Genomic DNA, 25,151 nt, shown 5'->3' with positions numbered 1-25,151 from the left:
AGGTGGTGTGCAAAGTGAGAGGGTTAGGGAAAATGATTTGGTAAACAGAGAAGAGGTAGTAAAAGCTTTGCGGAAGATGAAAGCCGGCAAGGCAGCAGGTTTGGATGGTATTGCAGTGGAATTTATTAAGAAAGGGGGTGACTGTATTGTTGACTGGTTGGTAAGGTTATTTAATGTATGTATGACTCATGGTGAGGTGCCTGAGGATTGGCGGAATGCGTGCATAGTGCCATTGTACAAAGGCAAAGGGGATAAGAGTGAGTGCTCAAATTACAGAGGTATAAGTTTGTTGAGTATTCCTGGTAAATTATATGGGAGAGTATTGATTGAGAGGGTGAAGGCATGTACAGAGCATCAGATTGGGGAAGAGCAGTGTGGTTTCAGAAGTGGTAGAGGATGTGTGGATCAGGTGTTTGCTTTGAAGAATGTATGTGAGAAATACTTAGAAAAGCAAATGGATTTGTATGTAGCATTTATGGATCTGGAGAAGGCATATGATAGAGTTGATAGAGATGCTCTGTGGAAGGTATTAAGAATATATGGTGTGGGAGGCAAGTTGTTAGAAGCAGTGAAAAGTTTTTATCGAGGATGTAAGGCATGTGTACGTGTAGGAAGAGAGGAAAGTGATTGGTTCTCAGTGAATGTAGGTTTGCGGCAGGGGTGTGCGATGTCTCCATGGTTGTTTAATTTGTTTATGGATGGGGTTGTTAGGGAGGTAAATGCAAGAGTCTTGGAAAGAGGGGCAAGTATGAAGTCTGTTGGGGATGAGAGAGCTTGGGAAGTGAGTCAGTTGTTGTTCGCTGATGATACAGCGCTGGTGGCGGATTCATGTGAGAAACTGCAGAAGCTGGTGACGGAGTTTGGTAAAGTGTGTGGAAGAAGAAAGTTAAGAGTAAATGTGAATAAGAGCAAGGTTATTAGGTACAGTAGGGTTGAGGGTCAAGTCAATTGGGAGGTGAGTTTGAATGGAGAAAAACTGGAGGAAGTGAAGTGTTTTAGATATCTGGGAGTGGATCTGTCAGCGGATGGAACCATGGAAGCGGAAGTGGATCATAGGGTGGGGGAGGGGGCGAAAATTTTGGGAGCCTTGAAAAATGTGTGGAAGTCGAGAACATTATCCCGGAAAGCAAAAATGGGTATGTTTGAAGGAATAGTAGTTCCAACAATGTTGTATGGTTGCGAGGCGTGGGCTATGGATAGAGTTGTGCGCAGGAGGATGGATGTGCTGGAAATGAGATGTTTGAGGACAATGTGTGGTGTGAGGTGGTTTGATCGAGTAAGTAACGTAAGGGTAAGAGAGATGTGTGGAAATAAAAAGAGCGTGGTTGAGAGAGCAGAAGAGGGTGTTTTGAAATGGTTTGGGCACATGGAGAGAATGAGTGAGGAAAGATTGACCAAGAGGATATATGTGTCGGAGGTGGAGGGAACGAGGAGAAGAGGGAGACCAAATTGGAGGTGGAAAGATGGAGTGAAAAGGATTTTGTGTGATCGGGGCCTGAACATGCAGGAGGGTGAAAGGAGGGCAAGGAATAGAGTGAATTGGAGCGATGTGGTATACAGGGGTTGACGTGCTGTCAGTGGATTGAATCAAGGCATGTGAAGCGTCCGGGGTAAACCATGGAAAGCTGTGTAGGTATGTATATTTGCGTGTGTGGACGTGTGTATATACATGTGTATGGGGGTGGGTTGGGCCATTTCTTTCGTCTGTTTCCTTGCGCTACCTCGCAAATGCGGGAGACAGCGACAAAGTATAAAAAAAAAAAAAAAAAAAAAAAAATGAAGCGACTGGGGTAAACCATGGAACGTTTTGTGGGGCCTGGATGTGGAAAGGGAGCTGTGGTTTCGGTGCATTATACATGATAGCTAGAGACCGAGTGTGAATGAATGTGGCCTTTGTTGTCTTTTCCTAGTGCTACCTCGCACACATGCACGGGGAGGGAGTTGTTATTTCATGTGTAGCGGGGTGGCGACGGGAATGAATAAAGGTAGCAAGTATGAATTATGTACATGGGTATATATGTATATGTCTGTGTATGTATAAATATGTATACATTGAAATGTATATGTGCATGTGTGGACGTGTATGTATATACATGTGCATGTGGGTGGGTTGGGCCATTCTTTCAACTGTTTCCTTGCGCTACCTCGCTGACGCGGGAGACAGCTACAAAGTATAATGAATAAATACATAAACATACACAAACATATATGCATGTACATATCCATACTTGCTGCCTTCATCCATTCAGTTGCCACCCCACCACACAAGAAATAGCATCCCCCCCACCCCCCACCAGCGAGGTAGCGCCAGGAAAGGATAAAAAAGGCCACACTCATTCACACTGTCTCTAGCTGTCATGTGTAATGCACCAACACCACAGCTCCCTTTCCACATCCAGGCCCCACAGACCTTTCCATGGCTTATCCTAGACGCTTTACATACCCTGGTTCAATCCACTGACAGCACGTCGACCCTGGTGTACCACAACGTTCCAATTCACCATATTCCTTGCACCTCTTCCACCCTCCTGTATGTTCAGGCCCCGATCACTAAAAATCTTTTTCACTCCATCCTTCCACCTCCAATTTGGTCTCCTGCTTCTCCTTGTTCCCTCCACCTCTGACTGACCTTTGTCAGTCTTTTCCCACTCATTCTCTCTGTATGTCCAAACCATTTCAGCACACCCTCTTCAGCTCTCTCAAAAGCACTCTTTTTATTACCACACATCTCTCTTACCTTATCATTACTTACTTGATCAAACCACCTCACACCACATATCATCCTCAAACATTTCATTTCCAACACATCCACCCTCCTCTGCAACACCCTATCTATAGCCCATGCCTCGCAACCATTTAACATTGTTGGAACCACTATTCCTTCAAACATACCCATTTTTGTTCTCAAGATAACGTTCCTGCCTTCCACACACTCTTCAACGCTCATAGAACCTTTGCCCCCCCTCCCCCACCCTGTGACTCACTTCAGCTTCCATGGTTCCATCCACTGCTAAATTCACTCCCAGATATCTAAAACACTTCACTTCAAGTTTTTCTCCATTCAAACTTACCTTCCAATTAACTTGTCCCTAAAACCTACTGTACCTAATAACCTTGCTCTTATTCACATTTACTCTCAGCTTTCTTCTTTCACACACTTTACCAAATTCAGTCACCAAATTCTGCAGTTTCTCACCTAAACCAGCCGCCAGCACTGTATCATCAGCGAACAACTGACTCACTTCCCAAGCCCTCCCATCCACAACAGAGTGCATACTTGCCCCTTTCTCCAAAACTCTTGCATTCACCTCCATAACCACCCCATCCATAAACAAATTAAACAGCCAAGGGGACATCACTGGGAACCAATCACTTTCCTCTCTTCCTACTCGTACACATGCCTTACATCCTTGATAAAAACTTTTCACTGCTTCTAGCAACTTACCTCCCACGCCATATACTCATAAACCTTCCACAAAGCATCTCTATCAACACTATCATATGCCTTCTCTAGATCCATAAATGCTACATACAAATCCATCTGTTTTTCTAAGTATTTCTCACATACAATCTTCAAAGCAAACACCTGATCCATACATCCTCTACCACTTCTGAACAACACTGCTCTTCCCTAGTCTGATGCTCTGTACATGCCCTTACCCTCTCAATCAATACCCTCCCATATAATTTCCCAGGAATACTCAACAAACTTATACCTCTGTAATTTATCCCCTTTGTCTTTGTACAGTGGCACTTTGCATGCACTTCACCAATCCTCTGGCACTTCATCATGATCCATACATAAACTGAATATCCTTACCAACCAATCAACAATACAGTCACCCCCCTTTTTCAATAAATTCCACTGCAATACCATTCATACCCACTTTCTTGCCAGCTTTCATCTTCTGCAAAGCTTTCACTACCTTTCTGTTTACCAAACAATTCTCCCTGACCCTCTCACTTCACACACCACCCTGACTAAAACCCACTATATCTGCCACATTCAACAAACCTTCAAAATACTCACTCCATCTCCTTCTCACTTCATCACTAAGTTTTATTACCTCCCCATTTGCCCCTTTCACCGCTGTACCCATTTGTTCCCGTCTTACATACTTTATTTACCTCCTTCCACAACATCTTATCATTGTCCCTAAAATTTAATGATACTCCCTCACCCCAGCTCTCATTTACTCTCTTTTTCACCTCCTGTACCTTTCTCTTGACCTCCTGCTGCTTTCATTTGTACATCTCCCAATCATTAGCACTACTTCCCTGCAAAAATTGTCCAAATGCCTCTCTCCCACCTTTCTCATGCCACATGCATCTTTTGCATATTTATTTTTTTTTAATTTATTTTGCTTTGTCGCTGTCTCCCGCGTTTGCGAGGTAGCGCAAGGAAACAGACGAAAGAAATGGCCCAACCCACACCCATACACATGTATATACATACACGTCCACACACGCAAATATACATACCTATACATCTCAATGTACACATATATATACACACACAGACACATACATATATACCCATGCACACAATTCACACTGTCTGCCTTTATTCATTCCCATTGCCACCTCGCCACACATGGAATACCATCCCCCTCCCCCCTCATGTGTGCGAGGTAGCGTTAGGAAAAGACAACAAAGGCCCCATTTGTTCACACTCAGTCTCTAGCTGTCATGCAATAATGCCCGAAACCACAGCTCCCTTTCCACATCCACGCCCCACACAACTTTCCATGGTTTACCCCAGACGCTTCACATGCCCTGATTCAATCCACTGACAGCACGTCAACCCCAGTATACCACATCAATCCAATTCACTCTATTCCTTGCACGCCTTTCACCCTCCTGCATGTTCAGGCCCCGATCACTCAAAATCTTTTTCACTCCATCTTTCCACCTCCAATTTGGTCTCCCACTTCTCATTCCCTCCACCTCCGACACATATATCCTCTTGGTCAATCTTTCCTCACTCATTCTCTCCATGTGCCCAAACCATTTCAAAACACCCTCTTCTGCTCTCTCAACCACGCTCTTTTTATTTCCACACATCTCTCTTACCCTTACATTACTTACTCGATCAAACCAAATCACACCACATATTGTCCTCAAACATCTCATTTCCAGCACATCCACCCACCTTTTACTACCTCTTCTCTGTTTACGAAATCATTTTCCCTAACCCTCTCACTTTACACACCACCTCAACCAAAACACCCTATATCTGCCACTCTATCATCAAACACATTCAACAAACCTTCAAAATACTCACTCCATCTCCTTCTCACATCACCACTACTTGTTATCACCTCCCCATTAGCGCCCTTCACTGAAGTTCCCATTTGTTCCCTTGTCTTATGCACTTTATTTACCTCCTTCCAGAACATCTTTTTATTCTCCCTAAAATTTAATGATACTCCCTCACCCCAACTCTCATTTGCCCTCTTTTTCACCTCTTGCACCTTTCTCTTGACATCCTGTCTCTTTCTTTTATACATCTCCCACTCACTTGCATTTTTTCCCTGCAAAAATCGTCCAAATGCCTCTCTCTTCTCTTTCACCAATAATCTTACTTCTTCATCCCACCACTCACTACCCTTTCTAATCAAACCACCTCCCATGTTTCTCATGCCACAAGCATCTTTTGCGCAAGCCATCACTGATTCCCTGAATACATCCCATTCCTCCCCCACTCCCCTTACTTCCATTGTTCTCACCTTTTTCCATTCTGTACTCAGTCTCTCCAGGTACTTCCTCACACAAGTCTCCTTCCCAAGCTCACTTACTCTCACCACCCTCTTCACCCCAACATTCACTCTTCTTTTCTGAAAACCCATACAAATCTTCATCTTAGCCTCCACAAGATAATGATCAGACATCCCTCCAGTTGCACCTCTCAGCACATTAACTTCCAAAAGTCTCTCTTTCGCACGCCTGTCAATTAACACGTAATCCAATAACGCTCTTTGGCCATCTCTCCTACTTACATACGTATACTTATGTATATCTCGCTTTTTAAACCAGGTATTCCCAATCACCAGTCCTTTTTCAGCACATAAATCTACAAGCTCTTCACCATTTCCTTTTACAACACTGAACACCCCATGTATACCAATTATTCCCACAACTGCCACATTACTCACCTTTGCATTCAAATCACCCATCACTATATACACATATACACAAATATACACATATATACGCACGTGCTTATTCATACTCGCTCGCCTTTATCCATTCCCACCACCACTCCACCCAACATGAAACAGCTTCGTCACCCCTCTGCAACAGTGAGGTAGTGCCAAGAAACAGACGAAAAAAGGCCACATCCACTAACACTCATTCTCTAGCTGTATTTACATGACAAAACTTTCATTGTAGGTACTAAAAAGGAAGGGCTACATTTTCTCCATTTTTTCTCTCTCTTCCCTCCTTCCTTCTGTCAACATATACGCAGACACACATGTACACTGTAAACATGGTACAAAAATTTACTTCAAGTTAACAATCATTATCAAAAAACCCAATGTACATATAACTGAAGTTATATCTAAGAAATATTCCTATTTACCTTCGTGCCTTTGAAACCTTGGGTTTTGATTTGTCAGCTATCTCTGCAGGTGGTTTTGCTGTAGGTGTGACTCTGGCCAGTCCTTTATCACATAAGAGATTTGGTTTACGGGCTGATCTGGAGTTCCGGTGAGCTAAGTGTTCTAGAATTAAGATCAAAGAATTAAATTCTATGCTGAAAGACTTAAGTTTTATAAAAATTCATCTTATGTTTACATGCTTATAGCATTTAAGCATATATTCACATACCTGATCTTTCATAACAGAGTAATCTCTGTATGTTTCATCAAAATCCAGCTGAAATTAACTAAGCAAGTGATCAGAAATAGTTATGGATGCATACAATTATCCATCTCACCAGGCTGAACAAAGACCAACCTAATGCAATAAACATAGTGCTAAAATAAGAGTATTTTATATATTTATCATACTTTGTCGTTGTCTCCCACATTAGCAAGGTGGTGCAAGGAAACAGATGAAAGAATGGCCCAACCCATCCACCTACACATGTATATACATACACGTTCACACACGCACATATACATACCTATACATCTCAACATATACATATATACACATGTACATAATTCATAATGTCTGCCCTTATTCATTTCTGTTGCCACCACGCCACACATGAAATGACAACCCCCTCCCTAAGCATGTGCGCGAGGTAACGCTAGGAAAAGACAACAAAAGCCACATTTGTTCACACTCACTGTCTAGCTGTCATATATGATGCACCGAAACCACAGCCCCCTTTCCATATCCAGGCCCCACAAAACTTTCCATGGTTATCCCCAGACGCTTCATATGCCCTGGTTCAATCCATTGACAGCACGTCGACCCTGGTATACCACATCATTCCAATTCACTCTATACCTTGCACGCCTTTCACCCTCCTGCATGTTCAGGCCCCGATCACTCAGAATCTTTTTCACTCCATCTTTCCACCTCCAATTTGGTCTCCCACTTCTCATTCCCTCCACCTCTATCACATATATCCTCTTTCTCAATCTTTCCTCGCTCATTCTCTCCATGTGACCAAACCATTTCAAAACACCCTCTTCTGCTCTCTCAACCACACTCTTTTTATTACCACATGTCTCTCTTACCCTTTCATTACCTACTCGATCAAACCACCTCACACCACATATTGTCCTCAAACATCTCATTTCCAGCACATCCACCCTCCTTCACACAACTCTATCTATAGCCCATACCTCGCAACCATATAACATTGTTGGAACCACTATTCCTTCAAACATACCCATTTTTGCTTTCCGAGATAATGTTTTCACCTTCCACTCATTTTTCAATGCTCCCAGAACTTTTGCCCCCTCCCCCAACGTATGACTCACTTCCGCTTCCATGGTTCCATCCACTGCCAAATCTACTCCCAGATATCTAAAGCACTTTACTTCCTCCAGTTTTTCTCCATTCAAACTTACCTCCCAATCTACTTGTCCCTCAACCCTACTGTACCTAATAACCTTGCTCTTATTCACATTTACTCTTAACTTTCTTCTTTCACACATTTTACACCAAACTCAGTCACCAGCTTCTAAAGTTTCTCACCCGAACCAGCCACCAGCGCTGTATCATCAGCGAACAACAACTGGCTCACTTCCTAAGCTCTCTCATCCACAACAGACTGCATACTTGCCCCTCTTTCCAAAACTCTTGCATTCACCTCCCAAACAACCCCACCCATAAATATATTAAACAACCATGGAGACATCACACACCCCTGCCGCAAACCAGCATTCACTGAAAACCAATCACTTTCATCTCTTCCTACTTGTACACATACCTTACATCCTCGATAAAAACTTTTAACTGCTCCTAACAACTTGCCTCCCACAACATATATGCTTAATACCTTCCACAGAGCATCTCTATCAACTCTATCATATGCCTTCTCCAGATCCATAAATGCTACATACAAATCCATTTGCTTTTCTAAGTATTTCTCACATGCATTCTTCAAAGCAAACACCTGATCCACACATCCTCTACCACTTCTGAAACCACACTGCTCCTCCCCAATCTGATGCTCTGTACATGCCTTTACCCTCTCAATCAATACCCTCCCATATAATTTACCAGGAATACTCACCAAACTTATACCTCCGTAATTTGAGCACTCACCTTTATCCCCTTTGCCTTTGTACAATGGCGCTATGCAAGCATTCCGCCAATCCTCAGGCACCGCACCATGAGTCATACATACATCAAATAACCTTACCAACCAGTCAACAACACAGTCATTCCCCTTTTTTAATAAATTTCACTACAATACCATCCAAACCCGCTGCCTTGTTGGTTTTCATCTTCCACAAACCTTTTACTACCTCTTCTCTGTTTACCAAATCATTCTCCATAACCCTCTCACTTTGCACACCACCTCGACCAAAACACCCTATATCTGCCACTCTATCCTCAAACACATTCAACAAACCTTCAAAATACTCAATCAATCTCCTCACATCACCAATACTTGTTATCACCTTTCCATTAGCCCCATTCACTGATGTCTCTATTTGTTCCCTTGTCTTATGCACTTTATTTACCTCCTTCTAAAACATCTTTTTATTTTCCCTAAAATTTAATGATACTCTCTCACCCCAATTCTCATTTGCCCTCTTTTTCACCTCTTGCACCTTTCTCTTGACATCCTGCCTCTTTCTTTTATACATCTCCCACTCATTTGCATTATTTCCCTGCAAAACTCATCCAAATGCCTCTCTCTTCTCTTTCACTCATAATCTTACTTCGTCCCACCACTCACTACCCTTTCTAATCTGCCCACCTCCCACGCTTCTCATGCCACTAGCATCTTTTGCACAAGTCATCACTGCTTCCCTAAATACATCCCATTCTTCCCCCACTCCCCTCATGTCCTTTGTTCTCACCTTTTTCCATTCTCTACTCAGTCTCTCCTGGTACTTCCTCACACAAGTCTCCTTCCCAAGCTCACTTACTCTCACCACTCTATTTACCTCAACATTCTCTCTTCTTTTCTGAAAACCTCTACAAATCTTCACCTTCGCCTCCACAAGATAATGATCAGACATCCCTCCAGTTGCACCTCTCAGCACATTATCATCCCAAAGTCTCTCTTTTGCGAACCTATCAATTTACACGTAATCCAATAATGGTCTCTGGCCATCTCGTGCATCAAAACTTCTAACACACTCACTCAGCTGCTCCCAAAACACCTGCCTCTCATGATCTTTCTTCTCATCCCCAGGTGCATAAGCACCAATAATCACCCATCTCTCTCCATCAACTTTCAGTTTTACCCACATCAATCTAGAGTTTACTTTCTTACACTCTATCACATACTTCCACCACTCCTGCTTCAGGAGTAGTGCTACTCCTTCCCTTGCTCTTGTCCTCTCACCAACCCCTGACTTTACTCCCAAGACATTCCCAAACCACTCTTCCCTTTACCCTTGAGCTTCGTTTCACTCAGAGCCAAAACACCCAGGTACCTTTCCTTAAACATACTACTTATCTCTCCTTTTTCTCATCTTGGTTACATCCACACACATTTAGACACCCCAATCTGAGCCTTCAAGGAGGATGAGCACTCCCCGCGTGACTCCTTCTTCTGTTTCCCCTTTTAGAAAGTTAAAATACAAGGAGGGGAGGATTTCTAGCCCCCTAATTCCATCCCCTTTAGTCGCCTTCTACGACCCGTGAGGAATGCATGGGAAGTATTCTTTCTCCCCTATCCCCAGGGATAATAAAAGTAGTACTGAAAAAAAATCCAACAATAACTGTTTAAAATAAGGTTTTCATTTGTCACGTTTTATTTTTCGAACAAATCCTATTAATCCCTTATGGTAGCAACATTCTATGTGTGGCAGCAGGGTAAAGTCTTAGAACTCAAATGACATAATTTGCTGCCTTCATTACCCTGTGCTTTTGAATGTGGAGGGTGATATTTTTCCCTTGCCAGAGACTAACTTTAGTTCCTAAGAAAATGTCTCAAGAAGAAAAGGCCAGTGTTTCTGCTTGGAAGCAAGAAAATGTGTCTATAAGCAAAATTTCAAAATATACTGGCAAGGCTGAATCACCACTCAGCCACCTACCCCCAAGTCCCCTCTAACATTATTCCTTCCCGAAGAGCTGAGTTTGGTTATCCATCGAGAATAACAGTAAGGCCATTGATAAACTGACAGGGATGGACTTTTCATACCTTGTGCTTCATCAGGTTATCAGTCACCATACTTACTGGTCTTCCCAGGTTGAACAAACCCAGCTGAACTTTTCTGGGAAGCATAAGCTATGGGGGAGAAGGGTCTGGATGGTGAACTTGGCCCTGTCAGTATGTCCTGAAATCTTGTTTGTAGAAAAACTTTCTTGTTTTACTTCAATTCATTTATTCAAAATTACCCTAAGACCAATTTCTGTGAAAAGGACCATTTCTAAAGGCTCCTGCAGCCCAAGGCTGTGCAACTTTGAGTAACAGGAAAATGTAGACCCCTTTGGAGTTAAAGTTTTTTTATAACACTGCATTCTCAATGATACAGCCTTGTCAAGAGTGACTTTTCACCCATAATGTAACCAAGAGAAGGCAAAGATCAGTAACCCTTTTCTTGCTTTCAGGCAAGAATATGAGTCTTTTCTTCCTAGGACAATGTATGCATTTCCATGGTCATGCATGCTTAACTGCAGATGAGAAAAGTAACCTACAACAGAAATAGCAAAAACATCACTAAACACAAGGACTATAAGCAAAAGTTGCATCAACCACTCTCAATACCAGGTTACTGAGGTGGCAAATAGATGTCAAGTGACTTTTAAAAGTGTATCATGCAGCCAGACATACATTATCCCCACTATAAGTCAATACAGTAATAGCATTAGTTCACCACATAAAACCTGATGCATGGAAGCCTTATTTTAAATCATAATTGTTGGATTTTTTTCAGACTCTTTAAGTATAGAAGCAGCACTGAGTGTGAACAAAAATGAAGAATTCTCACCTGAAAAATCATCCAATCATTTAGGTGTGCAAGGCATATTAAAAGGAGCTTTGGAAATTTTTAAAAGCCACTGTCAAACTCTTTAAAAGACAAGCATTTATTAAAATGATTCTTAAATGGTCTATTATCTCTAAAACAGAACATCGAGAAAAACAAACTTTATTTCTGTAAGTTTAACCCTGGCCTAAAGATGCAAATATGAAATACAGGTGGGGAATTAAATGCTCCCTAAATACTGAGCTCTGCAATATTTTTGGTAAACAGGAGGCATATGTGAACAGTTACAACAGGTACAACATTGCAGATGCATAATAACAAAGCTACATACTCACACTAAGTAATCTTATCATTTAATAGTGACCAACATAGCACAAGGAAAACATACCCCAATCATGGCATCTCAAGTGAAAAGAAAATAGATTGAAAAAAAATTAATCTAAGCTCGCCTGGTATTCACAGACCTGACTCTTAAAGGAATGAAGGTTACAGGATGAGGGAAAGACATGTAATTCCCCTACCTTTGCTTTTCAAGAAAAGGTGTTCTGTATAAAGGTCAGTGTGGCTGGTCTCAACACTAAAACTATGGAAAGTAGATGCTATGAGTCCAAAACCTGGTGACCAGGATGCACACCAACAGGTCACAAAAGCAGTGGCTGAAATAATGCCTGAAGAACAGAGAAAGGACAGCAAAACCACAGCACACAAAGAGGGAAGTTTGGTTAAATGATGGCTGGAAAATTCACAAGGACAATAGAAATGTGCAACCTGGCTCAGGTTTTACTAAAGATGTAAGGCATGTGTGTGAGTTGGAAGAGAAGAGAGTGATTGGTTCTCAGTGAATGTTGGTCTGAGGCAGGGGTGTGTGATGTCCCCATGGTTGTTTAATTTGTTTATGGATGGGGTGGTTAGGGAGGTAAATGCAAGAGTTCTGGAGAGAGGGTACATATGTACATACTCATACTTGCTGCCATCCATTTCCGTCACCATCCTGAAACACAGAAAATAGCATCCCCCCTCCAGTGATGTAGTGCCAGTAAAAGACAAAAAGGCCATATTCGTTCACACTCAGTCTCTACCTGTGTAATGCACCAAAACCACAGCTCCCTTTCCACATCCAGGCCCCACAGACCTTTCCATTGTTTACCCCAAATGCTTCAGATGCCCTGGTTCAATCCATTGACAACACATCGACCCCAGTATACCACATCATTCCAATTTACTCCATTTCCTGCATGCCTTTCACCCTCCTGTATGTTCAGGCTCCGATCGCTCAAAATCTTTTTCATTCCATACTTCCACCTCCAATCTGGTCTCCCACTTCTTGATCTCTCCACCCCTGACACATAAATACTCTTGTCAATCTTTCCTCACTCATTCTTTCCAGATGTCTAAAAAATATCAACACACCCTCTTCTGCTCCCCCAACCACACTTTTTACTACCACACATCTCTCTTACCCTTTCATTGCTTACTTGATCAAACCACCTCACACCAAATATTGTCCTCAAACATTTCATTTCCAACACATCCACCCTCCTTCGCACACCGCTATCTATAGCCCATGCCTCACAACCATATAACATTGTTGGAACCACTATTCCTTCAAACATGCCCAGTTTTGCTCTCCGAGATAAAGTTCTCACCTCCCACACATTTTTCAATGCTCCCAGAACCTTCGCCCCCTCCCCTACCCTGTGACTCACTTCCACTTTCATGGTTCCATCCACTGCTAAGTCCACTCCCAGATATCTAAAACACTTCACTTCCTCCAGTTTTTCTTCATTCAAACTTACATTCCACATAACTTGTCCCTCAACCCAACAGTACCTAATAACCTTGCTCTTATCCACATTCACTCTCAACTTTCTCCTTTCACAACTTTAGCAAACTCAGTCACAAACCTCCTCAGTTTCTAACCCAAATCAGCCACCAGCACTGTATCATCAGTGAACAACAACTGACTCACTTCCAAAGCCCTTTCATCCACAACAGATTGCATACTTGCTCCTCTTTCCAAAACTCTTGCATTCACCTTCCTAACCACCCCATCCTTTAACAAATTAAACAAACATGGAGACATCATGCACCCCTGTCGCAAACGGACATTCACTGGGAACCAATCACTTTCCTCTCTTCCTACTCATACACATGCCTTTCATCCTTGGTAAAGACTTTTCACTACTTCTAGCAACTTACCTCCCACACCATATACTCTTAAAGCCTTCCACAAAGCATCTCTATCAACCCTACCATATGCCTTCTCCAGAGCCATAAATGCTACATACAAATCTATCTGTTTTTCTAAGTATTTCTCACATACATTCTTCAAAGCAAACACCTGATCCATAAATCCTCTACCACTTCTGAAACCACACTGCTCTTCCCCAATCTGATGCTCTGTACATGCCTTTACACTTTCAGTCAATACCTTCCCATATAATTTCCCAGGAATACTCAACAACCTTATGCATCTGTAATTTGAACACTCACCTTTATCCCCTTTCCCTTTGTACAATGACACTATGCATGTATTCTGCCAATGCTCGGGCACTTTATCATGATCCATATATACAATGAATACCATTACCAACCAATCAACAACAGTCACCGTGACCCCTTTTTTAAGAAATTCCACTGCAATACCTTCTAAACCTTGCGTCTTGCTAGCTTTAATCTTCTGCAAAGCTTTCACTACCTCTTCTCTGTTTACCAAACCATTCTCCCTGACCCTCTTACTTCGTACATCGCCCTAACCAAAGCACCCTATATCTGCCACTCTATCATCAAACACATTCAACAATTCTTCAAAATACTCACTACATCTCCTTCTCACTTCATCACTAGTTGTTATTACCTCCCCATTTGCCCCCCCTCATCGATGTTCCCATCTGTTCTCTTGTCTTATGCACTTTATTTACCTCCTTCTAAAACATCTTTTTATTCTCCCTAGAATTTAATGACACTCTCTCATCCCAAACTCCCATTAGCCCTCTTTTTCACCTCTTGCACCTTTCTCTTGACCTCCTGCCTCTTTCTTTTATACATCTCCCAGTCATTTGCACTACTTCCCTGCAAAAATCATCCAAACGCCTCTCTCTTCTCTTTCACTTACAACCTTTCTTCTTCATCCCACCATTCACTACCATTTCTACTCTGCCCACCTCTCACCCTTCTCATGTCACATGCATCTTTTGCGCAAGCCATCACTGCTTCCCTAAATACATCCCATTCCTCACCTACTCACCTCATGTCATTTGTTCTCACCTTTCCCAATTCTGCACTCAATCTCTCCTGGTACTTCCTCACACAAGTCTCCTTTCCAAGCTCACTTACTCTCACCACTCTCTTCTCCCTAACATTTTCCCTTCTTCTCTGAAAACCTCTACAAATCTTCACCTATGCCTCCACAAGTTAGTGATCGAACATCCCTTCAGCTGCCCCTCTCAGGACATTAACATCCAAAAGTCTCTCTTTTACATGCCTATCAGTTAACACGCAATGCAATAATGCCCTATGACCATTTCTCCTACTCACATGCGTATACTTATGTATATCTCTCTTTTTATCCAGTTATTCCCAATCAGCAGTCCTCTTTCAGCAGACAAATCTACAAGCTCTTCATTTCCATTTACAACATTGAACACCCCATGTACACCAATTATATCCTCAACTGCCACATTACTCACCTTCACAAATATATACACCCTAGTCTGAGCCAGGTACCCATTTTATCGACCAATCCCTAGGAATGGATGATCAGCTGGGTTGACTGTGGACTGAATGCCACAACCAGGATTTGAACCTATGTGCTCAACCCTGGGTGGCCCATGAATGCCTCACTGTCACTATCACACTCGTCACATTTTCCACAACCTTTGTGGATATACTGAGCCATTAGATTCAGTGTTGTACTTTGGATGTGCAAATGCTCATCTACCTGGCACAATGGAGGTTTGGGAAGTGTGCTGGGGGCTGGATGTGCATCCTATCAATTGTGCTATTCATTTTATTGTGAAATGTTGAAAAATGAAATAAAGGACACAAAATTCAAAGTAAGTACTAGGGAAGAAGTAGCACTACTCCTGAAACAGGAGTGGTGGGAGTATGTGATAGAGTGTAAGAAAGTAAACTCTACATTGATATGGGTAAAACTGAAAGTGGATGGAGAGAGATGGGTGATTATTGGTGCATATGCACCTGGGCATGAGAAGAAAGATCATGAGAGGCAAGTGTTTTGGGAGCAGCTGAGTAAGTGTATTAGTAGTTTTGATGCACGAGACCTGGTTATAGTGATGGGTGATTTGAATGCAAAGGTGAGTAATGTGGCAGTTCAGGTGTACATAGGGTGTTCAGTGTTGTAAATGGAAATGGTGAAGACTTGTTGATTTATGTGCTGAAAAAGGACTGGTGATTGGGAATACCTGGTTTAGAAAGAGAGATATACATAAGTATACATATGTAAGTAGGAAAGATGGCCAGAGAGCGTTATTGGATTACGAGTTGATAGGCGTGTGAAAGAGAGACTTTTGGATGTTAATGTGCTGAGAGGTGCAACTAGAGTGATTATTATTTTGTGTTGTCGCTGTCTCCTGTGTTAGCGAGGTAGCGCAAGGAAACAGACGAAAGAATGGCCCAACCCACCCACATACACATGTATATACATACACGTCCACACACACAAATATACATACCTATACATCTCAACGTATACGTATATATATACACACACACAGACATATACATATATACACATGCACATAATTCATACTGTCTGCCTTTATTCATTCCCATCGCCACCCTGCCACACATGAAATAACAACCACCTCCCCCTGCATGCGTGCGAGGTAGCGCTAGGAAAAGACAACAAAGGCCCCATTCGTTCACACTCAGTCTCTAGCTGACATTTAATAATGCACCGAAACCACAGCTCCCTTTCCACATCCAGGCCCCACACAACTTTCCATGGTTTACCCCAGAAGCTTCACATGCCCTGGTTCAATCCATTGACAGCACGTCAACACCGGTAAACCACATCGTTCCAATTCACTCTATTCCTTACACGCCTTTCACCCTCCTGCATGTTCAGGCCCCGATCACTCAAAATCTTTTTCATTCCATCTTTCCACCTCCAATTTGGTCTCCCACTTCTCGTTCCCTCTACCTCTGACACATATATCCTCTTGGTCAATCTTTCCTCACTCATTCCCTCCATGTGACCAAACCATTTCAAAACACCCTCTTCTGCTCTCTCAACCACACTCTTTTTATTACCACACATCTCTCTTACCCTATTCTGACTTACTCGATCAAACCACCTCACACCACATATTGTCCTCAAACATCTCATTTCCAGCACATCCACCCTCCTCCGCACACCTCTATCTATAGCCCACGCCTCACAACTATATAACATTATTGGAACCATTATTCCTTCAAACATACCCATTTTTGCTTTCCGAAATAATGTTCTCGACTTCCACACATTTTTCAATGCTCCTAGAACTTTCGCCCCCCTCCCCCACCCTATGATTCACTTCCGCTTCCATCCGCTGCCAAATCCACTCCCAGATATCTAAAATACTTCACTTCTTCCAGTTTTTCTCCATTCAAACTTACCTCCCAATTGACTTGTCCCTCAACCCTACTGTACCTTATAACCTTACTCTTATTCATATTTACTCTCAGCTTTCTTCTTTCACACACTTTACCAAACTCAGTCAACTGGAGTGATGTCTGATCATTATCTTGTGGAGGCAAAGGTGAAGATTTGTAGAGGTTTTCAGAAAAGAAGAGAGAATGTTGGGGTGAAGAAAGTGGTCAGAGCAATGAGCTTGGGAAGGAGACTTGTGTGAGGAAGTACCAGGAGAAACTGAGCACAGAATGGAAAAAAGTGAGAACAAAGGACGTAAGGGGAGTGGGGGAGGAAAGGGATGTATTTAGGGAAGCAGTGATGGCTTGCACAAAAGATGCTTGTGGCATGAGAAGTGTGGGAGGTGGGCAAATTAGAAAGGGTAATGAGTGGTGGGATGAAGAAGTTAGATTGTCAGTGAAAGAGAAGAGAGAGGCATTTGGATGATTTTTGCAGGAAAATAATGCAAATGACTGGGAGATGTATAAAAGAAAGAGGCAGGAGGTCAAGAGAAAGGTGCAAGAGGTGAAAAAGAGGGCAAATGAGAGTTGGGGTGAGAGAGAGTATCATTAAATTTTAGGGAGAATAAAAAGATGTTTTGGAAGGAGGTAAATAAAGTGCGCAAGACAAGGGAGCAAATGGGAACATCAGTGAAGGGGGATAATGGGAGGTGATAACAAGTACTGGTGATGTGAAGAGATGGAGTGAGTATTTTGAAGGTTTGTTGAATGTGTTTGATGACAGAGTGGCAGATTTAGGGTGTTTTGGTCGAAGTGGTGTGCAAAGTGAGAGGGTTAGGGAGAATGATTTGGTAAACAGAGAAGAGGTAGTAAAAGCTTTGCAGACGATGAAAGCCAGGAAGGCAGTGGGTTTGGATGGTATTGCAGTGGAATTTATTAAAAAAAGGGTGACTGTATTGTTGACTGGTTGAAAGGTTATTTAATGTATGTATGACTCATGGTGAGGTGCCTGAGGATTGGCGGAATGCTTGCATAGTGCCCTTGCACAAAGGCAAAGGGGATAAAAGAGAGTGCTCAAATTACAGAGGTATAAGTTTGTTGAGTATTCCTGGGAAATTATATGGAAGGGTATTGATTGAGAGGGTGAAGGCATGTACAGAGCATCAGATTGGGGAAGAGCAGTGTGGTTTCAGAAGTGGTAGAGGATGTGTGGATCAGGTGTTTGCTTTGAAGAATGTATGTGAGAAATACTAAGAAAAGCAAATGGATTTGTATGTAGCATTTATGGATCTGTAGAAGGCATATGATAGAGTTGATAGAGATGCTCTGTGGAAGGTATTAAGAATATATGGTGTGGGAGGCAAGTCGTTAGAAGCAGTGGAAAGTTTTTATTGAGGATGTAAGGCATGTGTACGAGTAGGAAGAGAGGAAAGTGATTGGTTTTCAGTGAATGCTGGTTTGCGGCAGGGGTGTGTGATGTCTCCATGGTTGTTTAATTCATTTATGGATGGGGTTGTTAGGGAGGTGAATGCAAGAGTTTTGGAAAGAGGGGCAAGTATGCAGTCTGTTGTGGATGAGAGAGTTTGGGAAGTGAGTCAGTTGTTGTTCGCTGACGATAAGCACTAATGGCTGATTCGGGTGAGAAACTGCAGAAGCTGGTGACTGAGTTTGGACAAGTCAGTGAAAGAAGAAAGTTGGGAGTAAATGTGAATAAAGCAAGGTTATTAGGTACAGTAGGGTTGAGGGTCAAGTCAATTGGGAGGTGAGTTCAAATGGAGAAAAACTAGAGGAAGTGAAGTGTTTTAGATATCTGGGAGTGGATTTGGCAGCGGATGGAACCATGGAAGCGGAAGTGAATCATAGGGTGGGGGAGGGGGCGAAAGTTCTGGGAGCGTTAAAAAATGTGTGGAAGTCGAGAACGTTATCTTGGAAAGCAAAAATGGGTATGTTTGAAGGAATAGTGGTTCCAACAATGTTATATGGGTGTGAGGCGTGGCTATAGATAGGGTTGTACGGAGGAGGGTGGATGTGTTGGAAATGAGATGTTTGAGGACAATATGTGGTGTGAGGTGGTTTGATCGAGTAAGAAATGAAAGGGTAAGAGAGATGTGTGGTAATAAAAAGAGCGTGGTTGAGAGAGCTGAAGAGGGTGTTTTGAAGTGGTCACATGGAGAGAATGAGTGAGGAAAGATTGGCAAAGAGGATATGTGTCAGAGGTGGAGGGAACGAGGAGAAGTGGGAGACCAAATTGGAGGTGGAAAGATGAAGTGAAAAAGATTTTGAGTGATTGGGGACTTGAACATGCAGGAGGGTGAAAGGCATGCAAGGATTAGAGTGAATTGGAACGATGTGGTATACTGGGGTCGAGATGCTGTCAATGGATTGAACCAGGGCATGTGAAAGTCTGGGGTAAACCATGGAAAGTTTTGTGGGCCTGGATATGGAAAGGGAGCTGTGGTTTCGGTGCATTATACATGACATCTAGAGACTGAGTGTGAATGAATGTGGCCTTTGTTGTCTTTTCCTAGCGGTACCTCGTGCACATGCGGGGGGGGGTGTTATTTCATGTGTGGTGGATGGCGACAGGAATGAATAAGGGCAGCCAGTATGAATTATGTACATATGTATATATGCATATGTCTGTGCATGTATATATATGTATATGTTGAGATGTATAGGTATACATATATGCGTGTCTGGACATGTATATATATGCATGTGTATGTGTGTGGGTTGGGCCATTCTTTCGTCTGTTTCCTTGCGCTACCTTACTAATGAGGGAGACAGCGACAAAGTATAATAAAATAAAATAATGGTAAAGAAAGTTTCTTCAAGCCATGGCAAAATTTCTTACGAGAAAGCCCATCAATTCTAAGACAGCTGCATTGCCGGGCACTGCTCCATCATCACCACTAACGCTTTTTCTTTTTCATGGCAATATTTCAAATTCACATGAACCAGTTTTCGGAAATCATGTGCCAGGAAAACTGCATGTATGAGGGATGGGAGTAATGGAGTTATGAAGCAACAGACATATACATAGCATGTTTCTCTCTCTTCTCTCTCTCTGTGATGATAATGGTTGAAGAACATATGGTCATGATGGTGGTGTTACAAGCAGTGTGTGACAATGCCTGCAGAGACAATGAGGTTAGAGGCAGTTGTGCTAATGAGGAGGGCAATATCAGTGATGAAGTTTAGGTGCTATGGCACCTATCTTTAATATTTTATACTGGATAATGCCACACAATTTCATTCAGACATGGGAGAAACGCACTTTGTAGTGAAGGGGTTAATGGTTATAACCTCTTATTTTCATGAGAATCAAGTCTGTAAGGTAAAATGAAATACAGCAGCTGCAAGCCAGTAGAGGCAGGCAAACTTATGAGAGCCTTGTGAAGCAGAAAAAATGGTTTGCTCAAAGAAAAGTTGACAGCGAAAATCATTCCCTCAAAGACAAATGGACAAACAAATAAGCATTAATTCTTCCTTAAATGAGTTCAAAGGCAGTCTGCTTGATATGCACAGAATCAATTGCTATTGTGAAAAAACGGCAATGTGAAATGCTACTATGAAGCTAAACACACTCATTTTGAAAAATTGTATCACCAAAACACTAATGAGTACTTTATACTATAATTGTAATCTTTGGTGTGTTAAAGAAATTTAGTTCATTTCATCCCCCTCCCTTACCAAAAAGAAAGTGATGCATAATTACTTTGATCAGGCTCTTTTTTTTTTGGATAAAGTTTGTTTAATGCCCTATCCATCCACTTAGGATCCCTCTTTTCATAAGAAAAGAGGAATAGTTACTTCTGATATGATTTATTTATTTTCACAGGAAACTGGTTATCTTGAATATTCATTTCCTGTCAACATACTTTTTTCATACTTGATCATCACTTCTAGTGTTAAAGACGTAGCGCCAGGAACAGACGAAGAAAGGTCACATCCATTCTCCGGTTGTGAGGAGTTTTCAATGGAGAGGTCGGTAGAAACTGGGTGTTGGAGGCATTAAATTACATAAGATTTTGAGTACCCTATCTGAGGTATCCTTTCCAAGTTTAAGTTTATTGAGGAAGCTGTGTCAAGACAAGATGCAGATCAAGTAGGGAGCAGAACAGAAGAATGTGGATGAATGCAGTGTTGAGTCGTCAGCATATGAGTGCATTAGATTAGTTGTGGAGGAGAAGATATTGCTGGAAAAAAGAAAGAAAAGTGTAGGAGACAGGATAGAACCTTGAGGGGCACTGCTGATGATGGGGAAAAGGGGGGGAGGCTGATTCACCAACAATCACAGAGATAGAATAGCCAGAGAGAAGGCTAGATACCAAAGAGCAAAGTGAAAGAAGGAAGCCAAAAGAGGGGAGCTTAGAGAGGAGACCCCTATGACAAACCCTGTCAAAAGCCTAAGATATGTCAATGGCAACTACACATGACTCTCCAAAATCTTTCAGGGATGATAACCAGATATTAGTAAGATAGGAAAGAATATCACCAGTGGATGTCGCCTTATGGAAACTTTACCAGTGATCAGAAAGAAGACTGATTTTCGAGGTGTTTGAGGATATGGGAATTGAGGAGGGATTCAAAGACTTTGGAAATGGTAGATGTCAGAGCAATAGGATGACAGTTAGAGGGATCAGAATGGTCACCCTTCTTAGGGACAGGATGTATCAATGTATGCTTCCAAGGAGAAGGAAAAGTTTTGGTTTTTAAACAGAAATGGAACAGATGAAAGAAAGGTTATATAAAGAGAGACAGACAAAAGCAGGAATAGAATTCAACACCTTAGTTGTTCGAGGGAGGGAGGTATCATAACCAGCAATCCCTGAGTGGTTAGCCTTTACACAGAAAGTGTGGTAAGCTGTAGCCAACAACATGCCATGGATACAAACCTTGGGGGATAGGACACATGCATACAATTGACCTATAAAACACAAAGCATCAATACTGTGGTTTATGTGAAGGGAAGGATGAAGAGAGATGGAAGGCTACTGATTTCACTCTAGTTAATAGAGAGGTGAAGAGTGAGCCCCCTGATGTGAAAGCTTCTCACAAGAAAACATACTTTGCGATACTGATTACGTAAGGTTTCCAGGACAGAGTGGAGATGCTTAAGGCTATGTTTATATTATTACATGGTTGAACAGTGATGTTATGAAAATGAACAGAGGGAAACAAATGATTCTTAGCAAAATATGCATGGAGCAATTGCATTTTTACCACTGCTAAATTCTACAAGGTTACCATTTGTTCAATCTGAAATGCACAGATCTGAACTGAAAGAAGAAATGCAATCAGTATGAATAAGAGCATACTGTTGTTGAATGTGTTTGATGACAGAGTGGCAGATATAGGGTGTTTTGGTCGAGGTGGTGTGCAAAGTGAGAGGGTTAGGGAAAATGATTTGGTAAACAGAGAAGAGGTAGTAAAAGCTTTGCGGACGATGAAAGCTGGCACAGCAGTAGGTTTGGATGGTATTACAGTGGAATTTATTAAAAAAGGGGGTGACTGTATTGTTGACTGGTTGGTAAGGTTATTTAATGTATGTATGATTCATGGTGAGGTGCCTGAGGATTGGCGGAATGCTTGCATAGTGCCACTGTACAAAGGCAAAGGGGATAAGAGTGAGTGCTCAAATTACAGAGGTATAAGTTTGTTGAGTATTCCTGGTAAAGTATATGGGAAGGTATTGATTGAGAGGGTGAAGGCATGTACAGAGCATCAGATTGGGGAAGAGCAGTGTGGTTTCAGAAGTGGTAGAGGATGTGTGGATCAGGTGTTTGCTTTGAAGAATGTATGTGAGAAATACTTAGAAAAGCAAATGGATTTGTATGTAGCATTTATGGATCTGGAGATGGCATATGATAGAGTTGATAGAGATGCTCTGTGGAAGGTACTAAGAATATATGGTGTGGGAGGCAAGTTGTTAGAAGCAGTGAAAAGTTTTTATCGAGGATGTAAGGCATGTGTATGTGTGGGAAGAGAGGAAAGTGATTGGTCTCAGTGAATGCAGGTTTGCGGCAGGGGTGTGTGATGTCTCCATGGTTGTTTAATTTGTTTATGGATGGGGTTGTTAGGGAGGTGAATGCAAGAGTTTTGGAAAGAGGGGGCAAGTATGCAGTCTGTTGGGGATGAGAGAGCTTGGGAAGTGAGTCAGTTGTTCTTTGCTGATGATACAGCGCTGGTGGCTGATTCATGTGAGAAACTGCAGAAGCTGGTGACAGAGTTTGGTAAAGTGTGTGAAAGAAGAAAGTTAAGAGTAAATGTGAATAAGAGCAAGGTTATCAGGTACAGTAGGGTTGAGGGTCAAGTCAATTGGAAGGTAAGTTTGAATGGAGAAAAATTGGAGGAAGTAAAGTGTTTTAGATATCTGGGAGTGGATCTGGCAGCAGATGGAACCATGGGAGCGGAAGTGAATCATAGGGTGCGGGAGGGGGTGAAAATCCTGAGAGCCTTGAAGAATGTTTGGAAGTCGAGAACATTATCTCGGAAAGCAAAAATGGGTATGTTTGAAGGAATAGTGGTTCCAACAATGTTGTATGGTTGCGAGGCGTGGGCTAAGGATAGAGTTGTGCGCAGGAGGGTGGATGTGCTGGAAATGAGATGTTTGAGGACAATATGTGGTGTGAGGTGGTTTGATCGAGTAAGTAATGTAAGGGTAAGAGAGATGTGTGGAAATAAAAAGTGTGTGGTTGAGAGAGCAGAAGAGGGTGTTTTGAAATGGTTTGGGCACATGGAGAGAATGAGTGCGGAAAGATTGACCAAGAGGATATATGTGTCGGAGGTGGAGGGAAGGAGGAGAAGTGGGAGACCAAATTGGAGGTGGAAAGATGGAGTGAAAAAGATTTTGAGTGATCAGGGCCTGAACATGCACGAGGGTGAAAGGCGGGCAGGGAATAGAGTGAATTGGATCGATGTATACCAGGGTCGACGTGCTGTCAATGGATTGAATCAGGGCATGTGAAGCGTCTGGGGTAAACCATGGAAAGTTCTGTGGGGCCTGGATGTGGAAAGGGAGCTGTGGTTTTGGGCATTATTACATGACAGCTAGAGACTGAGTGTGAAGGAATGGGGCCTTTGCTGTCTTTTCCCAGCACTACCTCGCACACATGAGGGGGGAGGGGGATGTTATTCCATGTGTGGCGAGGTGGCGATGGGAATAAATAAAGGCAGACAGTATGAATTATGTACACGTGTATATATGTATATGTCTGTGTGTGTATATATATGTGTACATTGAGATGTACAGGTATGTATATTTGCGTGTGTGGACGTGTATGTATATGCATGTGTATGGGGGTGGGTTGGGTCATTTCTTTCGTCTGTTTCCTTGCGCTACCTCGCAAACGTGGGAGACAGCGACAAAGCAAAATAAAAAAAAAATAATAATAAGAGAACAAGTATTAGAGGAAGGAGAGGAATAAAGTTGAAGTATGCAAAGTAGAAGCATCAGCGTAAGAATGAATAGGTTTAGAAGTAGAAAAGAGATCATTTATCTTGAGAGAAGAAATAGAGTAGGAGGTAGGACGGAACCGTCAGGAATACCCCTACTGATAGGACAAAAAGGAGAATTTGCTCCATTGACGACTATTGAGATGGAATGTCGTGAGAGGAAACTGTGCATTCGAGCTTGGAGAGAAGTAATGAAACCAAAGGAAGGGAGTTGAGAAAGCAAAGAATCATGACACACTGTCAAACACTTGGACCTGTCAAGGGATACGACAAAAATTTCATCATAATCCCTGAGAGGATGACCAGAGATTAGTGACAAGGAGTAGATCACCAATACACCTAGTACTGCCAAATTCAATCTGTGATCTGAGACAAGGTAATGGGATTCTACGAGATTGAGAATCTAAGAGCTTAGGAGAGTTTGAAAGACTTTGGAGATAGCAGATGTGAGAGCAATGAGGTGATAGTTGGAGGGGTTAGAATGGTCTCTTTTCTTTGGGATGGTTGCACCAAGGTGTACTTCTAAGT

The 25,151-nt window shown here is 42.2% G+C and overlaps 1 protein-coding gene across 1 annotated transcript in view; it reads right to left on the bottom strand.

Annotated features, from left to right (window-relative positions):
- LOC139760439 (uncharacterized) overlaps window positions 1–25,151 on the bottom strand; it is a gene marked incomplete at its 3' end in the record, with an annotated part of 167,836 nt that overhangs the window by 62,879 nt on the left and 79,806 nt on the right. The window contains exon 5 of the mRNA XM_071683676.1: window positions 6,584–6,725. Coding sequence (XP_071539777.1) covers window positions 6,584–6,725 — 142 coding nt within the window. The remainder of the gene's footprint in view (window positions 1–6,583; window positions 6,726–25,151) is intronic.

Source organism: Panulirus ornatus, chromosome 36, assembly GCF_036320965.1.
Source record: "Panulirus ornatus isolate Po-2019 chromosome 36, ASM3632096v1, whole genome shotgun sequence".
Lineage (NCBI taxonomy): Eukaryota > Metazoa > Arthropoda > Malacostraca > Decapoda > Palinuridae > Panulirus > Panulirus ornatus.
Note: the sequence above shows the minus strand (reverse complement) of the source record. Positions and strands in the feature narration are given on the sequence as shown.